At 45.7% G+C, this 26,501-nt stretch overlaps 2 protein-coding genes across 10 annotated transcripts in view; one reads left to right on the top strand and one right to left on the bottom strand.

Annotated features, from left to right (window-relative positions):
• SLA (Src like adaptor) overlaps positions 1-3,818 on the top strand; it is a 66,944-nt gene extending 63,126 nt beyond the window's left edge. For all 3 annotated transcript variants that reach the window (XM_031014050.3, XM_063709523.1, XM_019032267.4), the window contains one exon: positions 861-3,818. In XM_031014050.3, coding sequence (XP_030869910.1) covers positions 861-1,074 — 214 coding nt within the window. In that variant the 3' untranslated portion in view covers positions 1,075-3,818. The remainder of the gene's footprint in view (positions 1-860) is intronic.
• Positions 1-26,501, bottom strand: part of LOC101148708 (thyroglobulin) — a 218,394-nt gene that overhangs the window by 95,085 nt on the left and 96,808 nt on the right. For all 7 annotated transcript variants that reach the window (XM_063709519.1, XM_063709517.1, XM_063709516.1 and 4 more), the window contains 5 exons: positions 25,849-26,013; positions 21,609-21,828; positions 19,912-20,005; positions 17,457-17,616; positions 9,577-9,779 (listed from right to left, as the gene is read on the bottom strand). In XM_063709519.1, coding sequence (XP_063565589.1) covers positions 9,577-9,779; positions 17,457-17,616; positions 19,912-20,005; positions 21,609-21,828; positions 25,849-26,013 — 842 coding nt within the window. The remainder of the gene's footprint in view (positions 1-9,576; positions 9,780-17,456; positions 17,617-19,911; positions 20,006-21,608; positions 21,829-25,848; positions 26,014-26,501) is intronic.

The following is a 26,501-nucleotide window of genomic DNA, read 5'->3' as shown; positions in this document are numbered from 1 at the left end:
TACAGTGACTTCTTTGTTTTTTCTAAGAGAAAAAAACTTTCATGGATTTGTTCTGTTTATTCCATTGTCAGCCTGTGAATTTTAAAGGATATCTGTAGTTTGGGATTGGTGGGTTATCTTAATAATTCAGTATCAATCCAGACATCCCATTGGCAAATCAAAGAAAATCAGGATCAAAATTATGCGAGACATGAAGAAAACTGCTCTTTCTTGTAAATAACAAAAATTAATTTTTACTAAAATTTACAGCTGGAAGTGTCAGCCATCCAAGAAAAGAGCAGTTCAGACAGGTTAAGTGATTTGTCCAAGATCACACAGCCCACAAATGTCAGAACCAGAATTAAAATAATGGGTTAGAATAATTGCAGTTAGAGTAGTTAGAGTAATAGGTTAGGGTAATAACTAGAATAGTAAGTTAGGGCCAGGCGTGGTGGCTAATGCCTGTAACCCCAGCACTTTGGGAGGCTGAGGTGGGCAGATCACCTAAGGTCAGGAGTTTGAGACCAGCCTGGCCAACATGGTGAAACCCTGTCTCTACTCAAAATACAAAAAATTAGCTGGGCGTGGTGGTGGATGGTTGTAATCCCAGCTACTCAGGAGGCTAAGGAGGGAGAATCGCTTGAGCCTGGGAGGCAGAGGTTGCAGTGAGCAGAGATTGCACCACTGCACTCCAGCCTGGGCAACAGAGCGAGACTCCATCATAAAATAAATAAAGAAAAATAATAATAAGTTAGAGAAATAGTCACTAGGATTTTTGTTTTTCTTTTCCTCCTGTTCTCATTCTCTTGCCCTTTATCTCCTCCTCTCTCTATGACTCTCTTTTTTTCCCTTTCTCTACTGCCTTTTCTTCTGGCCCACAGACTGCAGGAGGACCCCGAGGGAACAGAGAACCCGCTTGGGGTAGACGAGTCCCTTTTCAGCTATGGCCTTCGAGAGAGCATTGCCTCTTACCTGTCCCTGACCAGTGAGGACAACACCTCCTTTGATCGAAAGAAGAAAAGTATCTCCCTGATGTATGGTGGCAGCAAGAGAAAGAGCTCATTCTTCTCATCACCACCTTACTTTGAGGACTAGCCAAGAACAGACACAATGGTTCATGCCCAAAAGGAACAGAAGTTCCAACTATTGCCTGGGATCTTGCGAAAAGCGAGGTTCCCTGATCCCCGGGAACCTCATGTATTTTAGAAGCCAAGAGAAGCCACATGGAGACTCAAATTCGCATCTTCTCTATCCACATCATGACCAAAGGAACCCCTCCCTGGTGTCTGATCAGGGCTGTGGCATCACAAAACATTGGATCATGACATGTCGGGTGATGCTTGGAAGAGCCCAGCATGTATGTATGCACACATTGTGTGTGTGGGAAGGACAAAGCCACTCTCACAAGAAAGGGCACCAGGACTGCTCTCCAAGGAACTGGACCTGTCCAGACAGTTACACTCCAAGGTCATTGGAGAGAACTTCTGTATGGGCAAGCCTGAGAGGGAGAGGAAACAAAAGCTGTGTCCTGGCAGAAGGTCTGGGTTTGCAGATGGGTGCCCTGAATGGAACTACTTTAACTAATCCATAGGGACTTCTGGTATGCTTTCCTCTCTTTTTAAAGGAACTTCGTGACACTAAACATTAGCCCAAAGGACTTCTTAGCCTTCAATTGGGAGATACCTTTGGTCTGCTCCTGCACCAAAGCCATATGGGTGGAAGTCAGATGGCCTCCCTGGTTCTGCAGAGGGCCAGAATAATAAGAGAGAGGAAGACTGCTGGCAGGGAAATCAAGGAGGCGAGACTAGAACTGCACCAGCTTCCCTGATGTCTGCAGCCATGGCTTTGCAGCGCAGACAGAGCTTCTCTGGGATGCTGGGATTCTTGCCTGTATGAATGCATCAAGTATTCATTTATTGCCTGAATAGGCATTGCATTAAGTCCTCTGTAAGGTGTCAGGCAAGCCAAAAAAAAAAAAAAAAGACGCATAAGTCCTAACCCCCAACAGAGGTGTTCACAGTGTAGACAGGGAAAAAATGTATAAACAAATGTGTAAAAAGAGAAATCAGCTCATGGCTTAGGATGGAATTAGAGACAGGTGAGGGACACTCAGGAGCTCATTTTCCAGCTGCTCTTCAGAGTGGAAGGGCTGGCTGGATCGGGTAGGTAAGAATAGCTGGATTTTTTAGAAAAGAAATGGATACAGTCTAAAGAATTAACTCACCCGGTACTTTATTCTAAGAAGGGTCTGGCATCCATATGAGGAAAAATGCTCAGCTCCAGGAAAGATGGGGAGTCCAAGTGGATTAATGATGTCATGCATAATTTTAAGAGACAAGGGAGAAAACACAATGTATAGCCAGAGAAGGAGAAGCTCCCATCCAAATCCTGCTAGGAAGAGAGTGGGCTGCAGATGAATCTGTGACTCATGTTTCCCTGTTTCAAAGGGATCCTGGGGAAGGAGGGGAACATGCTTGCAGTATCTCTCCCTGTCTGTCTGCTCACATAAGCATTCCGTCCATCTGAGCTCATCGTGCTAGTGGTATGTGTATGTGCAGTTACACAATTTTCTGTATCATAGATTCTAGTGTGTTTATACAAGGAGACATCTGTGGTTTCCCCAACAGTTCCAAAAGGCTATTTCAAAGGAACCAGCCAACCTATGAGAAATGAATGTAACACTGTGGACATTGACTTCCCGCATAAGGCAGGGTGACCCCCTGAACTCCAGATGTCTGCACAGTATCTTATGTGTTGTTTTCCGTTGTGACGAATGTGATTGGAACGTTTGGGGAGCACCCAGAGGGATTTCTAAGTGGGAAGCATTACACTTTGCTAAATCATGTATTTATTCCTGATTAAAACAAACCTAATAAATATTTAACCCTTGGCACACAGGGAGAGTTTCTGGGTTGAGGAGGATGGGTGGTTCATTCAGAAGCTCAGTGGGTTTCAAATTTTCAAATAAACGTGCAACTAGAGAGAGAGGAGTAAAGATCACCCAGAGAAACCTGGTGCCAGTTAGCAGCTCAGCATCTTCTTTAGGTGTGGCCTTAAGCAAAACCAGAGTGTATGACTCTGGGGGGTGTCTTACGAAACTTGAAGATGGGCCTGAGGGATTGAAGGAAACACCAAATTCTGAACGATTGTTATAAAAACGTCCTGCCTAGATTTTCTGCACATTACTTGTGATAGCTGCGCTATTCGTTCTTCCAAGAATTTCGTTCTGCAGATATTTCTGGACACCTACTAAATAGACACTGCTCAGGTACTGGGGCTATAGCAATGAAAACCAGATGAGGTCTCTGATATCATGGAGCTTGACATCATAAATAAACAAGATGCTTGGTAATGATGGTGATGAGGATGAGGGCAGGCTCCAAGCAGTCACCTGGCAGGCAGGACATCCTTCAGGTCCAGGCTTAGGAAAGGCCTCCAAGCAGAGGCAATGTTTGGGCTGAGGCCTGAAAGATGAGCAGCAAACAGCCATGTAAAGATCTAGGAAGTGTATGGAGTCAGCAGGAATAATGGGGCAATTCCTGCAGGCAGGAGGAGCAAGACTGCATGCTGAAGGAGCTAAAAGAAGGCAGGGTGGCCAGACTGAGGGAGCTAGGGAAGGAGGGAGTGTGCTTAGGAGGTATCAGGAAGGTCCTGCAGGGCCCTAGAGGGTAGGGGATGGCATAGGGTCCATTCTAGGAGACATGAGGAGCCATTGAAAGGATCCAAGTAGGGGGTAAGACCATTTCACTGATATGTTTAAAAGATCATGCTGTGTGGAGGACAAATCTTTAAAATTCCAGCATTGTATTGTCTATTGACACACAAAGTTTGAAAATAAAGGGGCAAAAAATTTTAATGCAAAAATGAACAAAAGGAAAACCTGTGGTGCATTTTGAGACAAAATGGGATTTAAGGTGAAAATAAATTACATAATGGCAAAGAGAGATGTGCAAAAGGAACAAAACATTAAGAAGAAACAATGATTGCAACCTATGTTAATGGGATGATATAGTTTCAGAATATATTAAGCAACTGCAACAGGGACAAATAGATAAATCAATAATTTTATTCGGAGATTTTAATATACAAATCTCAGAAATTGATACAGTAAGCAAAGATAAGTAAATAAATAAATAGGTAGATAGATTTTGATAACACTATATAACTTTTCTGCCAACAAATGGATAATGTATTAGGTCACAGAGAAAGTACTAATAAATTTCAGAGTCAGAATCTTCCAATTCATGCTCTACGATAATAAAGCAATAAAATTAGAAATCAAATTCCAAAATGATGAATAAAAATTTAAAAATTCTAGGGATCTAAAGTCTAAAAAACAAATCCTTAGGTTAAGAAGAAAATAATGCAATAAATAAAATATTATAAATAAATGACATATTGCTACTTTTCAAAATTTCATGGGTGTAGCTGATAGAGGGTAAATTATTGCTTGAAATAAATTGATCAGGAAACAAAGAATGAAAGTAATGAGATTAACTTTCAACTTAAGAAGCTAAAGGGACAATAGATAACCAAGGAAACGGGAAGAAGGTAGAAGATAACAATAAGACATCAGTGAAATAGACTTCTGAAAACACAGCCATAGAGAAGATTTTAAAAAGCAAAACATTGTTTAAGTAGACTAATATGATAAAAATATGAACAAGCATGATCAAGAAAGATGATGGAGAATGAAAGCAAATCAAATGCAGTTCTGCTTGTAACCATACCTAAAGAGGGAGTGTGCCCCTTACCAGCAAAGCCCTAAGACGGCAGGTGTGGTCCTCCTTCCTCTCCATCCCCTCCCTACTATCTGGAAGCCCTGGCAGCCCAAACTCAACCCTACAGATGAGGAAGGCCTTAAGAAATGGCAGAGAAATACCCAGAAGAAACCAGAGCCCTGAGTGATCCAGAGACACCTGGACTGCCCACCTTGGCAGATGTTATGAGAGAGAGAGAGAGAGAAAAAAAAAATGAACTTTTTTATCCACTGAGCTGCTTTAGTACTGGGTCTCCTCCTTATATCAACTGAGCATTTTGCTTCAATAGGTATAGAAATAAACCCGCCATTATTTGCAGAATAACGAGGAAACTTCATAGAAAATCCAAAGAAACCAACAGGCAAAGCATTAGACGTGACAAAACAGCTCAGCAAATTGCTGAATCCACTTATTTCCTAACACTAGTATTTTCAAGCTGGAAAATACAATAGAAAAGAAGACAGCATTGATAATACCAAGCAAATGATGGCATGTGTAGGAACTTACCTCACAATGATTGCACAAAACTTTTATTAAAACATGTTCAAAACTGTACAAAAAGACCTAACAGGGCAAAAATACTATGTTCATGGTTACAGTGTTTACCTGATTCATGAATGCAAGGCTTAACACCATTACAATGTAGTTTTTTTTCTGAAATTAATGACCAAGTCTATGTCACTCAAACTCCCAGCAAAAATATTAGAATAAAACCTCAATAAGCTTATTCTAAAATACATGTAGAAGCATCAAAACTTATGAATATCTTGGTGAATTCTGAATAGACAAGCATAGCATGCTCACACTGTAAGATATACTGCAAAAACGATAGAGAACAGTGTTCTGAGTCCAAACCACCATCTCTCTCATCACTTTAGTGGAACTCAGCACTGTCTCTGAACCAAGCGCTGTGCTAAGTGTTAAGGAAACACTAAGTGGATTAAACTCATAGAAGTTTTCAAGCACCTAGTCATAGTAGAATTGGAATGAGAGATGTTAGAAAAATAATAAGCATGTAAAATAAGGCACAGTTACTAAGAATTGCTACATATAAGTGTTTTCACTAAGGTGAGATTCTTTCCTTCTGTTTCAAGAGATGAGGAAAGGCTTGGAGGCTTCATTTCAGCTGAGCCCTGAAGGACAGCAGGAACTTTCCAGGTGGATACTGGATATGCTGAACACAGAACAGAGATAAAAAGGCCTAGAGGAAGGCATGGCATTTCCTTAGAAGGGTGATAGCTAGTGGGCCTGGAGTGTAGGACTCATGCAGGATTCATGCAGGAATGGAGTAAAAATCAAGACCAGAAAATTTAGCTTGAGGCTGATTCCTGAGGCCAGGAGTTCACCCTGAGGAATGCAGACTTGGGGCGCTGTCATAGAACAGCAAGGGAAATGTTTTCTGGGTCCGTGAATCATACCACAGAAGACATGACCTTCCCTGTCTGAAGACTGTGCAGGGACACAGCCACAGGATGCATGTCTGCAACAAGTCATCCTTCATCCTCCAGCCTGGCCTCAGGACGGGTGAAATACCCTAGGACATACTTCCATCTGGAGTTGCCTTCCCTTGGCAAGGGAAGAGGGAAGAAGGAGCTTGATTTTTGAGTTCCTCTGTTGTGCAAGATAGTTTGCAAACCATAAGTCCTGATAACATCTCAAGACCTTGGGAAATACAATTCATCACACTGATTTGACTTGATAGGTGAAGAATACAAGGTGAAGTGCTTTCTCCAAGACCAGCATCTTCATGCAGGCCTATCTGATCTTAGGCTTCGGCTCTTTATCTTATAGCTTGAGACCCCAACAGAGTCCCAAATTCCTGGAAAGGCAGCATCAGAGTGGGGAAATACAGGACTTGGCTTTAGGTTCTAGTCCTTAACACAGCTTCTTCCTTGCTGTGTGTTCTTTGGTAGGTCACTAAATCTCTCTGAGCCTCAAATTTCTTATCTCTAGGTTGAAAAATAAAATAAAGTCCCCATGCCAATCAGTGCGAGGAATCTGTGAGATAAGACACTGAAAGTGCTTTGTGGTCTCAAATGTGCTGAATGAATACAGGTTATTCATTATCATCACAGGGTTTCCCTTGACCAATGTTTCAACAGTTCTGGCCCCAAGATTTGCAGAGAGACTTAAGATTTTATCCCAGAATAAACTGCCAACTCATATTCATTTCCCCAAACATCTGTTGATAAAGAACACATTTAAGAACTGCTAATATATTGAAGTATTTTAGTTCTCTCAATTCCAAATAATTTCACATGCATCCCAAGGACTGCTGGGAGCAGTTGTAAAAGCTACTTCCAAATGACTAAAACAGATGGAAGGGTTTATTTTTAAATACACTGCCATTTGTTAAAACAGATTAGTATTTGAAATTCCCCAAACACTTAAACCCTCAAAAAGAAAAATCTGCTTTCTGAGCCCATTGGAAGGTATTTTTGGCATCTTCTGGGTCCTAATGAGTGTCTGGTTTTTGAAAGGGCCCTGGAGAAATCTCTCCAGGATCAATTCAACGCAGGATAGTTTGTTTTCAACACCAGGAATTGAAAGATGTTTGTGCTCAATTCTCCTGCCACTGAGATGGATCAACTTCAGAGGGACAGATTGCAGAAAACTGGAATCAAAGGACAAGACTCACAAGAAAGAGGTGGAAGGGAGGGAGCTGGTGTATCCTGTGGGTCCTGGGGCCCTGAGAGCAACAACTGAAACTTCCCCCAGTCATCTGCTCATTGCTGCCCCAAAATAATTATGGCACATCCACGGACTCTAAGATGTGCTGTGTGGGGTGCTCGGGGTCCCATGGAGAGCAAGGCACACCCAGCCCCTGCTCAGCTCAAGCTAGCAGTCTTGTGAGGCAGCAGCTTTGGCACTAAGAGCAATTACTTACTGTTGGAAATCCTGGTGAATGTTGCATAGGAGACGTACAGGCAGCACAAGCCATATAAAGAGGGCTCAGTTCTAGGCTGAAAAGTCAGGAAGGCTTCTCTAAAGGAAAAGTAGGGCAGGCAAAGAGGGGGATGGGGAAAAACTGTTCCATGCAAAGGAAACTGCCTGTATGAGCCAGAACAGAGCATGAACTCCAAGGAACGTGAAAGGCTCCTGTGGCTGATGGAGAGAGATGCATGGCAGGTGACACGGCTTTCTGTTGGCAATGGTGACAATGCTGACCTAGCATCAGTTGTGCCCAAACAATGACACTTCTCCTACCCTCCTAGGATCAAGAGTTTGGATCCCTAAAAGGTTGGGCAAGGCTGAGGTACAGTTAATTGTTCTCCATCTTTCCTTAACTTGAGTAACTTTACAGTATCCTAACTGCTTTCCTTTGCCTCCAGCATTGCCCCTCTTAAATTCATTCTTCACCCAGCTTTAAGAGAGGTTGTCCTGAAGGGCAGCTCTAAGCACATTTCCGTCCTGCTTAAAGGCCTTCTGAACACCCATGTTCACAGCAGCACTGTTCACAATAGGCAAAAGGTAGAATTCAAATGTCCATCAACAGATGAGTGGATAAACAAAATGTGGTCCCTCTGCGCAATGGAATATTATGCAGCCATAAAAAGGAAAGAAATTCTGAAACATGCTACAACATGGATGGACCTTAAAGACATTATGCTAAGGGAAATAAGCCAGACACATTAGGACAAATCTTACATGATTACACTAATATGAGGCACCTACAACAGGCAAGTGGATAGAGACAGAAAGTAGAGTAGTGGTTACCAGGGGCTGAGAGAATGAGGAGATGGGGGTTGTTAGTGGATACAGAGGTTCTGTTCTGGCGACGGATAGTAGTAATGGTTTCACAACATTGGGAATGTACTTAATCCCAATGAACGGAACACTTAAAATGGTTAAAATCATAAAACAAAACAAACAAGCAAACAGATAAATAATCAAAACCACTCTGAAGGCTCCCCATGGACTCAGGATAAAACTCAAGCTGTTCAGGGCAGTCTGGCTCATCTCTGCTCCACACTGCTGCCCCACCAGGGCTCTGTCCTCCAAGCTTTCCCTGTTGCCAGGACTTTGTCTCTAGGTAAATGCCTACCCAGCATTCAGCATTTGGCTCAGACACTCCCCTCAAGGGATGTGCTGATCCAAACTCCCTCCTTCCCTTATGCTTGGCTGGGGCCTTCTCTTAGGGCTGCCCTGAGATATTCTTATAAATATCTGCTTTAAGCATTTGTCCCTCAACCCCCAGTAATGACAAGCTTCCTAAGAACTGGGTTATGTATAATGTTTCATGGCATTTCCAGCATCTTGCACAGCATATCTGGCACCAATTGGATGTGCCATGAAATTAGAAACTAATCAATGACAGATCAATAAATACCAGGGCATATGCAGTGGCCAACCAGGTTATTTTTCCCATCATAATTATTGTCATTATCAACATCATTGTATCATCACCATCATCATTATCATCATTACCACCATCATCCTCCTCCTCCTCACCATCATCATCATCCTCATGTAGCCAGCACTTCAGGCCATCCAGAAGAATTGCGAACAGTGAGTTCTCCTCTTTACCATCATGCATTGACAAGAGAGATAATAGATGGTTCAGATCACTAAATCCTAATGAACCACTCTCAGGAAATAGAAACACTTCACCATCTAAAATTTTTAGCACTTCAGACGTGAGTGGAAAAAAGTCAGGAAAGCTCTTCAGCATTGTGGAATCACACATACATGGAAAACTCCAAGCAGCATCCACACTCAGGACAAAGGACAAGGGAAACCCAAGCAATTGAAGCCAACTAGACTTCCGCAGCACAGGAGAACCACCTCCCCCGGCCGCATCTGCAGTAAGACTGAAGGTAGAACACACACCACTTACCATCAGCAGAGCTCTCCGGAAAAGTTGGGAGTTGGTGGCCCTGGCCGTGAGAAGGTGGATGCTGGCCACATCAGCCCCGCCACGGTCTGCTGCCAGGGACACGCGCCGAGGGTCCCCGCCAAATCCTCGGATGTGGGTCTGCACCCAGGTCAGAGCCGCCACCTGGTCCAGCAGCCCCCAGTTGCCACTCACCTCTCCGGACCCTTCAGAAAAGAGGAAAGCCTTTTATCCTTTGTGACTTTACAACCTTGGATTTGAAAATCATGGGGCTGTCTATGGCAGGCATATACGCGGCCCCGCCAGGGGCTCTGGGCTCTTGTCCTCACAGGTCGAGACTGTGGGTTCCAAATACAGTGAGGAACAGTGGAGGAGCATGGGCCTTGAGACCAGACACACATAGGCCTGAATGCTAGTCAGCTAGGAGACCTTGATCATGTTCTTGTACCTCTCTTTTGCCAGCTAGGAGACCTTGATCATGTCCTTACAACTCTCTGAGCCACAGCTTCCCTGTCATTAGCTGAGGGGAGTTACTCAGATTAGAGGCAGCACAGCTTCAGGTCCACCACTGTCTTGGCCAATCAGTGGGAAGGAGGTGAACTCTCTGCCCCATGTCTTTGACCCCTTCAGGTGGTTGTCCCTGACAATGGCCAGGCCAGGCTGGAGCTCTGGATCCCACCCTTCCCCTCGCCTCATCATCTGAAGCCTTTATTAGCATGGAACTGAATTGATCTCTTTCCTTTTTCATAGAATCCAATTAACATTTGTTGAAAACTCAGCACTATTTTTTTTTAAATAAAATGATCTAGATACAAACAAGTATAGCACAAATATGCTCTTCTCCTTAGGTTTTTTTGAGACACTACATACACTTCTCATTGTCTTGTGAATTCAGTAGATCCTTGTCAAACTACTCCACTAACTTGTCCTCTTTATCAGACCTTGAAACACCAGATCTCATTCTCGTCTCATCTGAGGTTCCCATTCTTCCTTTCTGACTTTGCACTAAGGAACCTCATCAGGTTCCATGGCCTTCATTACCACCTACATGTTGGTGATGGTCCTGTGTGTGTCAGCGGCCCAGCCCACTCCCCGAGCTCCAGACCCCTCATGTTTCTCCATGAGGCACCATAGTTATGATTCACAGGATTCAGCATCCAGCAAGAAACTACTGATGAGACTCCATATTCCCAAATAGGAAAAAAGAAAAGAAAAAACAGAAAAATCTTGCATCCCGATTCCCCAGTCTAGTAATCACAAAGTTGAAGAGAATACCATGGTCTCACCATGGAGGCAGACCAGCCGGCTGCAGTCCCAACTCCACCATTTACAGCCTTGAGGGGCCCTGGACAAGTTCATGTTCGTGTGCTTTGATTTTCCCCATCTGTAAAATGGGGGTGATCATAGCACTTCCTCATAAGGTTGTTGACTAAATCAGTTAATATTTGTAAAGGGAACAGAACAGTGCTTGTCATAAAGCACTATGGAAGATTACTTTTTCATAAAATAGAACAGGTTTAGGTTCTACCATTATGTTGCTGATGCTCTTAGCAGAGTGTTCTTGTCTGCAGCCTGCCTGAGCACTCCACTTAGCTCAGAGTGCATAACGACACAAATTATTCTTCCAGCTGTGGAGATGTTCAAAAGTTCTTCAAATGCATTTTGTGTTCTGGGACTGGTGAAGCCATTGGTAGAACATGATCCTCGCTGTGAACTTTCTGGATTGCTCACATGATCCATTTGTTAGGATGAATGTGTTTGTTTCCTCCAAGGTCTCAGGTAACCCAGGAAAGCAGGGCACCAACTGAGTCAGACCAAGTCCTGCAAATCTGGAAAGTGACATCCACAGCCTGTATTCCAGGGACAAGGAGGAGAGGAAATGTTCCTGACTCTCCCTTCCCATGTATCAGCTTTTTCCCCACTACACGAAAAGGGTCAGTGTTGACTTCTGGGGTCTAGACTTCTGAGAGGTCAGAGGTGAGCAAGTGCTCAAGGGGCCACTCATCAAACAAGTATGAACTGGGCTTCAGCTGCTATCAGGCACTATGCTAGGTAAGGCAGAAAGCAAGAGAGATGCTACCTAGTCCTAGGGACACACAACCTCAGAGACAAATGCAGAAGGCAGTTACCAAGCAATTACAGTCCAACATGTCTGGTCCAACCTTTTCCTTTACTGGTGAAAAAACTGAAACTTTAGAGGGAATGAGCTTGTTTACATGCAAGAAGTGAATTTGAGATCAAGTTGGGACTCAAATCCTAATTCACAATCAGAATTCTGTCCTAACATTCAACCCAATTCAATAAACGTTTGTTGAAAAATCTATGATGTACATTAAAAAATTTCAGTGCTTTATTTCCGAAACTTTCTCTGTTTAAAAAGCCTTTATACCTCCCTCATTCCTACTGCATCAAGTGCAAACTTCTTCCTGGCCTTCCTGACCTTCTAAGACGTGCCATGAGGCTATCTCATCAGTCTGGGTCCCCATCACTGCCCAGGGGCCGCCCCCTCTGCTGCAGTCTGTGTGTCTCAGCTCCAGTTCTTCTCATCCTCAGGTCCCACCTCACTCAGTCATGCCACAGGCACACTCTTTGCCCCTCCTGATGTGCTTCAAGGCTTGGGCCCAGGGGCAAGACACCAGAGGACTGCTCTCAGCTGCCCACAGGGAGAACTGACCTGAATGGAAGCCCTCCAGGCCTGCGCTAACACTCTTCTCCATCCACTGCCGCCCGCCCTGGTCTGCCCCTTACCTCCTGGCTCCTACTCCTCTGCTCAGAGCACCCAGCAAGCATTCACCTGCTCCCTCATTGTTGAATTGGCTCTTGTTTGCTCATTCGATCTCTTCAACGATCTGACAGAAGCCCCTTAGCACTGTTCTGGGCTCGCCCTGGTCTTTCCAGAGAACATCAACAAGAGGCAGTGTAGTGTAGTGGCCATGGAACCAGACCAGCCGGCTGCAGTCCCAGCTCCACCAGGTACAGCCTTGAGAGGCCCTGGACAAGTTAATGTTCGTGTGCTTTGATTTTCTGCATCTGTAAAATGGGGGTGATAATAGCACTTCCTCATAAGGTTGAGTAAATTAGTTAATACTTGTAAGGGGAACAGAACAGGGCTTGTCATAAAGCACCGTAGAAGATTAATTTTTAATAAAATAGAACAAGTTTAGGTTCTAACGTTATGTTGCTGATGCTCTTAGCAGTGTGTCCTTGTCTCCAGCCTGCCTGTGAGAGGGCACCCACTGGGGGAGCATTCTGAGCCTGTTTTGGGTAGAGAGGAGAGCAGACCTGCTCAGTAGGCCTCTGAGTGTCCCAGAGACAATGAGGTCATGGCATGTGTGGTTACTGTTGGCAGCCGGACCTTCTGTCTGGTGTCCTGGCCAAAGCACATTTCCTCTGCTCCCACACCCTGCAGAGCCCATAGGCCCCTTGTCCAGCCTATCCTCCTGTGTCCCGTCTGACGCCACCACCTCAGTTCCCTTCACTGCATCACTTTGCCAGACAGAGAGGAACAACAACTTGGTGCCAGATGCCCCCTGGGGTCTGTCCTGCTACAGGGTCCAGCCTTGGGGAAATGGCCTCCCTTCACCCAGCAACTGCTTCCTTTCCAGCTGCTCAGATCCGTAGGAACCAAGACTCCCTTTAAACACTGGGCTGGGCTTGCCTTTTTTCACCAGAGAGCATGCGTTTGTCTCGTGGGCCTCAGGACTGGCACGAGCTTCTGCTTTCATTTTCCTCTGGTCTCTTTCACAAAGTACCTCTGGAGTCTGGGGCTCTCAGGGACCGTTTTCAATCTGGGATACAGCAGCAGATGATGCACATATTTATCAAATGAGATGATGCTCACGAGGGGCTGCTCAGCCTGGCTCTGTGAGTGACAGGGCTGCCACTGCTGAGATCAGGAGGCAGCTCTGTGCCAGGAGGCAGCTAGATACTGGGCCAGGAAATGATAAAAACACAGCCCTGCCTGGGAAGAGCCCCTGTCTAGGGAAGAAGCAGGGAATGAACATGGGTGAATCCTGGTGCTTGTCCTCACACACTTCATCTCACGTGAGACGCCCTGCAAGACTTAGCATCTTCTGCTCACAGACAGGCAGCCTGCACTGGGATGGGGAAGGAAGGAGCTGCTCAGAGTTTTGGCCCCACAGAGCAGCTCTCAGACCCCATCCTGCTCAGATGCAAAGCCACATTCCCTGCAGAATCCTAGGCTGAGGCTGGCATGCAAAGTAACCAGCTCTTTCCAAATCTATGTTCTGAACTGCAATTTTCAATGACTTAAAGTGGAAAAAGGGAGAGATGAAGAGGTGGAGCACAGGAAAGTTGGAGGGCTACAAAATGATCCTGTTGGACCTTGTAACGGTGGATCCAGGACATCAGGCAACCCACAAACCCTAGAGAGCATCCAACACACAGGACGAACCCCAAGGTAAACTGTGGACTTCAGTAAATCATAATGCACCCCACCATCGGCTCATCAAGGGTAACATATGTGCCCAACCAAAGCATCTTATAAATAGCAGGGCAAGAAGGAGGGGGAGAAGGGAGTGTATGGGAACTCTCTGTTCTTTCTGCTCACTTTTCTATAAACTTAAAACAGGTCTAAATAATAAAATCTATTATTTAAAAATATGAAAGATGGAACAGTTGCACCAGTGTCGCAGGCTTATTGGGGGATTAACTGGGATCAAGGGCTGGCCTCTTTGTGCTTCAGGACGTGAGCAGCTGCTTCCTGTTGGCCTCTGCAGGGCCAGGCTCAGTCCCATCTCTGAGCTTGCCTGAGGCAGGTGGGAGACAGCTCCTCCATAGCAAGAAGCCTGAATCTGCATCATGGCTCTGCTGCTGCTGCTCTGCCCTTTCCCTATCTCTGTGCCTCAGTTTCCTGAATGATTTGGTGAGGATGTGAATGTCTTTGCTCCCTTCTCAGAGCTGAAGAGCAGGGAGGTGCAATGTGAGAGACTGGGAAGTGTGGGAATGTGGGACACATGAGGCAGGCTAGGAAGGAAGGCAAAGAAAATGGCCTGTGTCTCTCTAGTAAAATAATTTATAATCCTGTGGGTATATACCCAGTAATGAGATTGCTGGGTCAAATGGTATTTCTGGTTCTAGATTTTTGAGGAATCGCCAAATCATTCTACAATAAAGACACATGCACACTTATGTTTATTGCAGCACTATTTACAATAGCAAAGACTTGGAACCAACCCAAACGCCCATCACTGATAGACTGGATAAAGAAAATGTGGCACATATACACCATGGAATACTATGCAGCCATAAAAAAGAATGAGATCGTATCCTTTGCAGGGACATAGATGAAGCAGGAAGCCATCATTCTCAGCAAACTAACACAGGAACAGAAAACCAAACACCACATGTTCTCATTCATAAGTGGGAGTTGAACACTGAGAATACATGGACACAGGGAGGGGAAACAACACACACCAGGGCCTGTTGGGGGGTGGGGGGCAAGGGGAGGGAGAGCATTAGGACAAATACCTAATGCATGTGGGGCTTAAAACCTAGATTACAGGTTGATGGGTGCAGCAAACCACTATGGCACATGCATACCTATGGAACAAACCTGCATGTTCTGCACATGTATCCCAGAACTTAAAGTAAAATTAAAAAAAGAAAGAAAGAAAGAAGGAAAGAAAGAAAGAAAGAAAGAAAGAAAGAAAGAAAGAAAGAAAGAAAGAAAGAAAGAAAGAAAGAAAGAAAGAAAGAAAATGGCCTGTGGCTAATGAATGCAAAAGACAGACACTGTTCAGCACAGCTGAAGAACAGGGAATTGAAAGGGCGTGTCCAGCCATCTGAGGGAGCTGCCTGCACTACAGTATTTCTTGTTCCACCAACAGAGTTGAAGGCACAGGATGCCACTTGTGACTGTGGCGATAACATTCCTCAGCCTCACTGAGCTCCGCTGACCCATCTGTGAAATGGCTGCTCCCTGCTGGCCTCAGAGATCTCCTGTGAGAAATAGATGAGGTAATCCAGGAGAAATATCTGGTGAAGACAGACACACTCTATAAGCGTAACTTTCCTTCTCTCTTGCTGATGGTTTTTCCCTTGAGCAAAATGAACAGGCAGGCTTGCTGCACGTCAGGAATGAGCGGGGTTGGGTGTTCTGGAAGCTTCCGTTTCCTTCCCACAGGCTGCCCCTGCCGGCAGCCAAAATGAGTTTGCCTCTCCAGAAGCACATGAATTCTCAACAAGATTACACTCTGTGAAATCATAATCCCCCGCCCACTGAGGGACAGACGACATATGGAAACTCTCTTCTGTCTAGAAATGCTCTAAGCCAACAAGACAGCCATGTCTGGGAAAAGTTCCCCAGGCCCAGGCTGCTTGGGGCGAGTCCTGATGTCACTGCCTCTAGAGGAAGGGGCTACCAATGGCACAAATTATGGTCAGTCTTGTGTTCACACAGAGGAAAGCAAACCCAGGCCAAGAGGTCTCCCTCTTCAAAGAGGAAAATAAACTCACACGTGAATAATTCTTTAAACACTCTCCAAAGAGTTTCCACAAAACCCCAGTTACCATATTCACTTCTTACCACGACATATATGTGAAAGAGGGTGGGGATAATTTTCCTGATTTTACCACCAAGAAAACTGAGATTTGGAAAGGCCAAATGAGGGACCCAGGGTCTCTCAGAGCCAGGAAAGGGGAAGTTATATCTGTCCTTGGATTCCCAGCTGACCATGCTCCCCATCAAAAAAATCTGAAATCTGTTTCTCATCCTCATCTACATAGACATCTGGTTGTTATTTGTCTTAACTTGTTGCCCATTTCATATGTCTAGAATCTTCTTAGCAGCATCCAAGGCCTCATGCCATGTGGTCATCCAGGTTTCTACTCTGCTCATGCTGGACGCCTACCCCACACATTCACACACATTCTAGTCCAGCTGGTCATTCCGACCACCTATCTTCCATTCACCCACGCACACTTAGCACGTAGGATATCTCAGATCTTAAATGAAACCCTTGGGAAACACAGATGAAGCAGTCACTATCCTCGAAGATGTGCAAAACTCAAGTCTCTGAAACCCTTTTTTACATGTATTACCTCATTTAAGCATCTTCATAACTTTGGAATCAGGTAAAATTATCCCCATTTTACCAAAGACAAGACTGAGACTGGGTGAAAGGAAAGGTTTTGTCTGAGTGTCCACAGCCAGAGGTGGCCCTGGGCTCTTCAGATTCCTAGGCCAGTGACTCTGCCCCGACCACTGCAGCTGATACATTCCCTGCTGCATGTGGTAGCTGAAGGAAAAGACGTGGACGGAGGACGCTTAGGTTGGTCCAGGCTGACTCACTTCAGCCCTAGGAGTCAGTGGGGAAGATGAAGGCCATAGATGGGGTGATCAACAGGTTTGTGACAAGGGACAGGGCATTGTTCACAAGTGAGGCCAGTATTAAAAGGAGGTGAGAATCTCCTTATTGATACAGCCCTGATTCCAGATCAGATGGCTTCCCTGTGGGCAGAAGAGCTATGTAACTCATCCCTAGGGTTGTTCAGGGCAAGTCAATTCTTGGCCCTGCTGTTCCCTGACTGTATAATCTTAAGCCAGTTTCTAATCTTCTTGGGCCTCAATTTCCTCTTTAAACTACACACTCACACATACACACACATCACAAGATAAGACCTGTAATGGACTTGGAGCAGTGCAGCTCAGACGTGTAGTAAGTTATCAATAAATGGCAACTATCATCCTTGTCTATGGGTGTCAGTATCCCTGGAGGGTCTCCCATATGTGCTAAAATTTCCACTGTGTGCCTAGCTTGGCTGGAGGAGGAGCAGGGGCAGTGAGGGGATGGGTCTTGGGGAAAAAGGGGCTGAGCCTTGGCTCAGGGGGTCAGCAGCTCCCACCAGAGGCAGCAACTCACCAGAACTCAGGAAGCCGAAGACACCCACTCGGTAGCTGGCAGTGACCACGATGAGGTTGCCAACAGCAGCCAAGAAGGAGCCGTCGATAGCCGGCCATCCTTCACTCTCCTCCCCGTCCATGGTGTTGTGGAAGAACACCAGCACAGACGCGTTAGGGGCCTGTGGGAATTGGAGAAACATGAGGCTAAAGTGTGGGGAAGGCACCTTTCCCATGCTTGGAGCCTGATTCTTGGTTGACACAGGACTCCTCTGGCCAGCTCTGTGGCCTACTTAGCCCCATGCAGTGGATGGAGCTGTATCCCTCTAAATTTATACATTGAAGTCCTAGCCCCCAAGACCTCAGCAGTTCACTGTATTTGGAGATAGTGCCTAATGTGGTAATTAAGGTAAAATGAAGTCACCAATAGGACCGGTGTCCTTATAAGAAGAGGGTGTCAGGACACAGGTACAGAGGGAAGGCCACATAAAGACACAAGGAAGAGAAGAGGAACATCTACAAGCCAAGGAGAGGAGCCTCTGAAGGAACCAATCCTGCAACACCTTGATCTTGGACTTCTGTCTCTAGAATTGTGAGAAAAATCTCTCTGTTGTTTAAGCCACGCAGCTTGCAGTGCTTTGTTATGGCAGCCTGAGCAACTATTAAACCCCATTCATAGAGAAGGAAACTGAAGGTCACAAAAGGTGAGGACACTTCTCCCACATTGCAGAGTGAGCAGGTGTCAGAGATGGCTGCTCCCTGCAGACCTGGAGCCCGTCTCATGGTAACACACAGCCTTCCAGCTCCCAGTTCTGGCCCATGGTTTATTCCAAAAAAACATTCTGGGTCCTTGGCGTCCCCTTTCCCTTGGATGCTCTGTGACTGGACCCATCTTGGTAACACAGAGCTAGAGTTTAGTATGCACCTACTAAGAGCCAGGCACTGTGCCAAGTGTTTACAATGGGGCCTCAAACAGTTCTGTGAAGTTGGCAGATTCTTATTATCCACATTTTACAGATGAAGAGGCAGAGGCTTAGACATGTTGAATGGCTTGCCTGAGATCACACAGCTAGGAGGTAGCAGAGCTGAGGGTTTGGAAGTAGGCTGACCCTATTATATTAGAATCGTGTGTCTGAGCTGGGGATCTGAGGCCCCAGTTCAGGCCATGGGGTAGGCAGGCACCCGGTAACTTGTGCTCCATCCAAGGTCCTGACTCCTTGTGACATCACCACTCCACATATGATGGCCTCAGACAGACACACAGATGTTTCTACAAAGGGGCCCCCTCATGTGAGCAAACACTGCCTGAGGACCTGCCCCCGTAAGTGCTGTGCTAAAGGCTCTGCCCTAGAGTGTCTCATTTGATCTTCCACCCAAGGCGGTAGAAGCTATGGTGAACATAAGCACCCCACTCTACAGCTGTGAAAGCAGAGTTTCAGAGCAGTGGAGTCACTCATTGAAATGCCTTTCAGAGAGGAAGGGGCTGACCTGGAGTCTCTTCCTCTCTGACATTCCAGCTCAGATGCCACCACTTGGTGGCTGTGGATTCTTCGAATATGAGGTCTTTTTAAATGCCACAGAGAAAGACCAGCCTGAGTGGTCTTGAGTTCATTTGTCCTGTTCTGTGGGACAGATCAGTGAAGGCGCCCTGTGTCCCCCTCCTAAAAGTGCCCGACTCATCTTTATTGGGTAGCTCACCAACAAGGGAAAAGGCCGTTTGTCTTGTGGCTGCTGAGGCAAGGGCAAGGCACAGAAAGAAGAGGCAGTCCTCAGCTCCCGCCTCAACGACAGCCACAGGAAGTGTCCAGGAGGCTGGCCCCTCCTGTGCAGGGCCTGTCACCTGGAGGCCAGGTACTGCCTATCTGGACTGAGGCAACACTGCTCCTCCCCCAAGGTCAGGATGGGGCCCGGACAGCCCAAGGCAGAAAAAGCCAAACTCTCTGTTACTGGGAAATGCCCTAAGAAGAAAGAGCACTGGCTTTGGAACACGGCGACAGGGATGAGCCTCCACTCTGCCCATCTGAATATCCTTATGTAACTCACTTAGCCTCTCTTAGCCCCAGGTCTGCACCTTTAAGATAAGGGTAAATATATCTCTCTACATTTTTCTGTCAATCAATTGATTGACTAATCGATCTATCAATCTATCTATCCTCCTAGAGTTGATGTGAAGACCAATAAAATCATAGATATAAAAGTGCTCTTTAAACTGCAAACCACGTCCACAGTCTTCTTCCTGACACTATGGAAAAAGCACACGCTCATGGTCACCACTCACTGGTTCTAGCCACAAGCTCTGAGGACCAACCGACCAAGTCCACAGATTACTCACTAACTGAGTGTCCTTAGGCAAATCACCTAACCTCAGCTCAGCAGGCCACAGAGGAGGAGACTGAACTGTGCTGGCCACAGTGGGGACAGTGGATTTCTAATGGGACAGTCTTCAGGGCAACCATAGCAAGTGCTTTTGAACTCACCACATTCTGAGGGATGAACACATTGAGATACAAACAATCTTCACTGACTCCAGGAGACGTGGATGTTCTGGTGCCTGGCTGCCAGCAGCTGGCCCTGCAGATACAGACTGGGTGACTTCCAAGACATGCTCCATCACCACCCCTCCCCACCCACCACCATGGTCAGAGCCCACTACCCCATTCCAAATCCTGGCATCCCACCAGCTCTGCAGAAATTAGGCAGCCTCAGGAAATGGGAGTGGAAGGATTCAGCTTCAGTGAATGGAGGGAATGACAGAGTGCCCACCGTTCTCTGGCCACTGGCCTGTGGAAGAACATTCCCCAGAGACAATGCACCAACTTAGAGAAGTCTGCTGATGCAACAGCTTGAGATAGAGAAGAAGACAATGAAAGCCACTCAGGACCATGGCCCTTCTTTGCTCCAAGAGTGCAGACTCTCCTCTGGAGGGGGTGTCCTACCTGCTTTCTACACCAGTACAGAGTCCTACAGTGCTGGTTTGAGCAACTCCCAGTATAAGAGCTGACTACAGCTGTGACTATGTCTAATGGCAGCGCAATGGTCATCTACCCAATGGGTGACTTGGCTCATCACCTAATCCTCACTAGCTCTGGACTACAATGACCCAAGCTCTCAACTACTCTCCACTCAAACCTATGTGACTCCGTCATTTCATCTGTCAAATGGGTACATCCTAACATGGTAAGGCACTTTAATTCACGCATATTTGTTATTTTTGTTTCCCAGCAGTGGAGCAGACGGAAATCCATGCCTTTCCACTCCGACTGCCACCATACTAGCTGAAGCCCTTATCATCCTTTTCCTGGAGTACTTTAAGAGCCTCCTAGCTCATCACTCTATCTGGTAATGGGCCCATGGACCTGCTTAGCAGCCAGCCATGGTGATAATGGGTATGGAGGGTGCAGCTGCCTGAGGATAGAGCCATGGGGTACCTGTTGGGAAGGAGATTCAATTGGGAATGAGAAGAGCAGCAGTAATAAGTGCTGTTTTCACAGATACTCTGAGTATGCTTTAATTAGAAAAAAATCACAATATTGTTCTTCAATATGCTTGCTATTTAAAGTGGTATACACGTGGAAAAGAGGAAAAAATGAAATTTTTGATGAGGAAAGAAGATAGGATATGGGTGCTCTAAAAAAAAAAAAACTTGTAATTTTGTTCCTAGTGGGAAAAATTTCATTAGCACATTTACTTTCCCTTCAATGCTGTGTCTCCCAGCTTCATTAAGATCAGATATGGCCAGGAAGCTGAGCTTGGCCACTGCAATAGCAGTGCAAGTGATGTGTGAGCCCCACTTCCAGGCTTATTCTATGGGAACCTCTCCTGTCAATTATTTCACAGCCTCTCTTCCTGGATCAATGTCCAGGGGACCTTGGAAGATTCATGCTGAAGAAGGCAGAGCCTCCATCAGCCTGCGTCCCTGAATCACTGCATGGAGCAGAGCATACAGGCCCCTCCATCACCTGATGGGCTTTACATGAGCAAAACAGTGTTAAGCCACTGATACTTAGGAGTTTATCTGTCACAGCACTTAATGATACCTTAGCTAATATATTCCATCCTCCACACATTGCTTTATCCAAAATGCACTGCTCTGCTACTGAGTCCCATTTGGATAGATTAGAATGGAGAAGATTTCTCTGAGCATTTACCAAGATGTGCTCCACTCAACCCATACCTTGGCTTGCTGGCATCCCAGGAGCCTGTCCAGTTCAAGGGCTCTGGTTCCTGGAAGCGCCTCTCTGCCAGGGGCGGGGCAGCATATGGAACTCCAAGGAACTGGTCCACTTGCTTCCATGAGGTACCCACCTGGATGGCCTGGGACCTGCCCAGCAGCCGGCCATGGGTGGAAATGGGCACAGAAGGTACAGATGCCTCATAGCTGAGCAGAGAGATTCCTGTTGGGAAAGGGAAGAGAAAGGGGTGAGGAAGGGGAGAGGCCTCAGTGAGTGCTCTCTCCACTGGCATTCTGAATGTGCTTTCAACAAAAGAAAAATCACGGTTTTTGCACCTTGAAAATGTCAATCATTCATTCAGACCCCTACAGCTTAAATGTAGTCAGGTTTTCAATGTAAACAAACAAAAAAAATGGCAAAAACAGCTGATCTTTATTAGGCACCAAAATGCACAGAATGCAATGCTAATCCCTTCTATACATGGATCCAGGCCCAGGACCCTTTACCAGCACCCTGGGGCCTTTTGAAAGAACAGAGAAGCAAACAGCAAACAACACCCAATCCCCTGGGGAGGTCTGGAGTGCAGCCCCACCTTTAAACACAGCCATCATTTCTGTGGTGATATGTGTGGGTTACTCATCCTGAGAGAGATGAGTAAAGAATAGAATTTCTTCAGCCACCCATGTCAGATTTTGCTGCCAAATGAGTTAGCTGTAAACTTACCAAAAAAAAAAAAAAAAAAAAAGACTTTTAGGACTTTTGGGTTTCGGAATTGCAGTGTAGGGGTTGCAGGCCCACATTTACATTTCATTAGTGAGGGAAGAGATGTAGAGGTGGAGGCCTAGGGCCTGCTAGGATCACTGGTGATATAGGGTGATGTAGGATTCAAAGCCACACCTTTCTCAACCCCAGCTCTGATCACACCCCATGCACAAAAGGGTTGGGACCAGTTCAGAGCTTTGCCTCTCTCTGCGCCAAGGGTGCCCTGGGTGCCCCAGCTTGTGAGGCCCTCCTGCCCATTTTTTCATGTCCAAATCCCTCCTTGTCCACAAGGCCAACACTGGTGCCGCCTGCCATGCCTCCCACCCTGCTCCATGCAACACTAATCGCCAGCAACATTCATCAGTTTCTCTATAGCCCTATCTTGTTTCCTCGATGACATTTTCTTTCATTCATTGATTGATCTGGTAAACTTTTGTTGGGCCCAGGCTCAGTGCCAAGTACTGTTTTCAGGAACTTAAGACAGGCCTGTCTGATGCCACACAGGACTCAAAGCCCTGCACAAAGGAAGCGGTAAACACTCATGGAGAGATACTTCAAGTGTGTGTGAGAAATCTCTTATTTCTGACACGTAGATTTGGTCTGCTGAACTCCACTCTCGGCTGATTGACAGACAAAGCCTTTCTGCTTTCTCTGCAGATCCTTCTGTAAAAATATGTATCTATTGCAGTGGTGACTAAACAAGACAGTGGGGAGAGGAGGCAGATAGACCTGCAGACAGAAGTCCATCTACTCCGCAGGAGCTTTGTATCATATAGAGGTTCTCAACTGGAAGTAATTTTGCCCACAGGGGACATTTGGCCACATCTGGAGACATTTTTGGCTGTCACAGGGTTCAGGGAGAGATGCCACTGACATCTGGTGGGAGAGACAAGGGCTGTTGTTAGACATCCTACAGTAGGCAGGACAACCACTGCTCCCACACATATACAACAAAGAATACTCCAGCCCCAAATGTCAGCGGGTTCTGAGGTTGAGAAGCCTGGGTATCATGTCTGTCCTTGACTTCCAGGTCACTGAGCGTCACCATGGTGAATTGGTTAAGGAGTCAAGTAGATCTGGGTTTTATGCTTATGGAACAGCTAGTTATTGGAAAAACTTTACAGTCTTTCTGCCTATGAAATGGGAACAATAGCATCTCCTACAACAGGAATAAATAATAACACCTGTAATGTTCCAAGCTCAGTGCCTGAAAAATGGCAGAAGTCCAACACATAAGTAAATGAATGAATGAGTGGAAGGAAAAAAGGAAGGAATTGGCAGGGGTGGGGGGACACAGGGAGAGAAAAAAAGAGAAAGAGGAGAAAAAGAGCAAATGAAGCCTTCTCTGTTGCAAAGACATTGGAATATGAGTTAGAACTCAAAATGGAAACTCAGGCTGGAAAGGAACAGTTGCTGTTTTTTAATCTGGCCTCAATCACAAATCATGGCTGATGTCACCCCCATAGTTCCTCCTTGCAAAACTTCCTGTCACAATCATAAATCAAGGGGTCTCAGGCAAGCACTCAGGACCGTGGCTGCTGAAGTGCTGGAACCTCATTCTGCTATGCAGGAAACAGCCACATTTTGTGTACATGGCACATCCAAAGGCGGGAGCAAAGCCAGAACAAATATAAAGGCTGAAGAATTTCGGGGGAATGCAGGCCTGCTTTCCCATGGCAGTGGTATTCAGTCTTCCCTTCAGAGGCTGCCCAGTGAATCCCCAACTCAATGAGATCAAACACGGGGAAAATGTTAGATGTGAAGTTATCTCTTTCAAATTCTTTTGCAGAAATGGTAGATTCTTTCTAGAATACCCACAGAGGCCACGTGACTACCTGGGTTAAGAAAATTATCTGTGGCCATGTGTATTAGCTGTAAACAAATAATGTCTGTATGAAAGTTGAGACACCTGTAGATGCATATGTGCACACATCTTTTGGAAGTCAGCATTTCCCATTGAATTTTAGTCACACTGAAATAATAGAGAAGCAGTCTAATTTGTGTTTTACAGAACTCAAACCTCAATGTTAAGTCATTTTTCAGCAGAACTACCACACAGATTGGCTACACTGTTGTGAAATATACTATTAAAATCTACAATCCCAGCACTTTGGGAGGCCGAGACAGGTGGATCCCTTGAAGCCAGGAGTTCAAGACCAGCCTGGCCAGCATGGCAAAACCCTATCTCTATTAAAAATAGAAAAATTAGCTGGGCATCATGGCATGCACCTGTATTCCCAGCAAGGCATGAGAATCGCTTGAACCCGGGAGGCAGAGGTTGCAGTGACCCGAGATTGTGCAACTGCACTCCAGCCTGAGTGACAGAGTGAGACTCTGTCTCAGAAAAAAAATCTACATAGCCTGACTAAATAATATAAATGTCCAGATAAAGAGAGGGCAAGACTTACGATTGAGGGCCTAACAGCTCATCACCTAGCAATCAAAGCATTCTCAGGTCTGGAAGACACTCTTGTGGTCTGAAGACTAAGGCTGAGGAGGGGGCAGAAGAGGAAGATATCTCTGGAATCAAGACAGAACCAAAGGACTGTCAATGCTCTAGGACAGCATGGGGCCAAATCTGCTGCTACTTGGTTTTGTAAATAAAGTTTTATTGGAACACAGTCACATCTACTGACTTACATGTTGTTTATTGCTGCTCCCATGCTACAATAGCAGCTGATTAGTGTTAACAGAAAAGAACGGTTGTAGAACCTTGCTCTAGAAGACAAGATGGCAGAGGTAGCTAACAACAGTCATCAATTTCATCCAATAAACATGTCTAGTTGGGGAGGGGATTCCCCCAGATGCCCAGTCCCTGTTTCCTGTTCTACAGCTCTTAGCAGTCTTACTTAGTGATGGATTTATGGCTACTCCCTCTTGCCTTGCCTGGAGCCCCAGAACCAAGACAGTATCTGACACGTGTTTTAAAACTAAACTCAGCCAGGAACAGCTTCTGTCTCCGAAGTGTTTATGATGCAATAGTTAGGCTGCATGGCTTTGGGGGAGAGGATTGCATCTTGAGATAGGTATCTGGCTCCAAGTTCCAGCTCCATCATCATTAGCTGTGTGAAATCACAGAATTAACTTAAATTCTCTGGGCTACAGCCTTCTGATTTCTAAGACAGGGATAAAGCCCTTATCCTGCCACCACACAGGATTAATGTGAGGACCAAATGAGATAAGGCCTGTGAAAGAACTCTCTAAACTACAAAACCATAATAAAAAGTGGGCTTTTGAATTATTTTACTAAGAAGCTTCAAAACCAAGATGGCTTCTATAACTTAAAGGAATAAATGAATAAAAGTGATACAGAAGTAGGAATTTTTTCTACCTTCCTTCAGTCTACCTCAAGTGAGTGCCACCTAGCCCAGAACTTTGGCCAACAAAAGCCACTGTCCTCCAACTCACCAAGTGTTTAAATAGTCCCTTCCCCAGACCCAGTTTCCCAGGATGGCTGCAAAGGCATAGGCTTGGGCTTACCTGGCTTCCGGTAGATGTGGGTGGCCTCTTCACGAAGCAGAAGTCGGCAGTCCTGACCCTGCAGACTATGTGTGCAGCTTTGAGTATCAGCATAGAACATACATCTCACAGCCCCAGGTTGGGTTTGCAGAGTGGTGATGAGACAGGCCTCATGTTGGGAACATTCTGCAGAAAACAGGGAGAAGAGTGATGCTTGGGCCTCAGAGATGTTACTTCACTCATGCATCCATCCAGTCATCCATCCAACCATCCACTCATCTACTCTTCCATCCATCTACCCTTTCATCAAATCATGCATCCATGAATCCATCAATCCATCCATCCACCCATCCACTCATCCACCCTTCCATCCATCTATCCTTTCATCTGCTCATGCATCCATGAATCCATGAATCCATCCATCAGTCATGCAATCACTCATTTATGTGAGCACTACAATAAATCCTAGGCACTGTACCAGGGGATGGAAATAAAATGGTAGCAATGAGAAACCCAACCCTCTGATCAATCTACTTTCCATGCAGCATTAAGGTATTTTTTGTTTATTTAATTTATAAATGTGCTCTTGTTATTTCCCTGCTTAATATATCTCCATGGCTCCCCATGCACTTAAGGATTACCTCAAACAAGGCTCTCCATACTCCAGCCTTTAT

The sequence above is a fragment of the Gorilla gorilla genome, chromosome 7 (genome assembly GCF_029281585.2).
Source record: "Gorilla gorilla gorilla isolate KB3781 chromosome 7, NHGRI_mGorGor1-v2.1_pri, whole genome shotgun sequence".
Lineage (NCBI taxonomy): Eukaryota > Metazoa > Chordata > Mammalia > Primates > Hominidae > Gorilla > Gorilla gorilla.
Note: the sequence above shows the minus strand (reverse complement) of the source record. Positions and strands in the feature narration are given on the sequence as shown.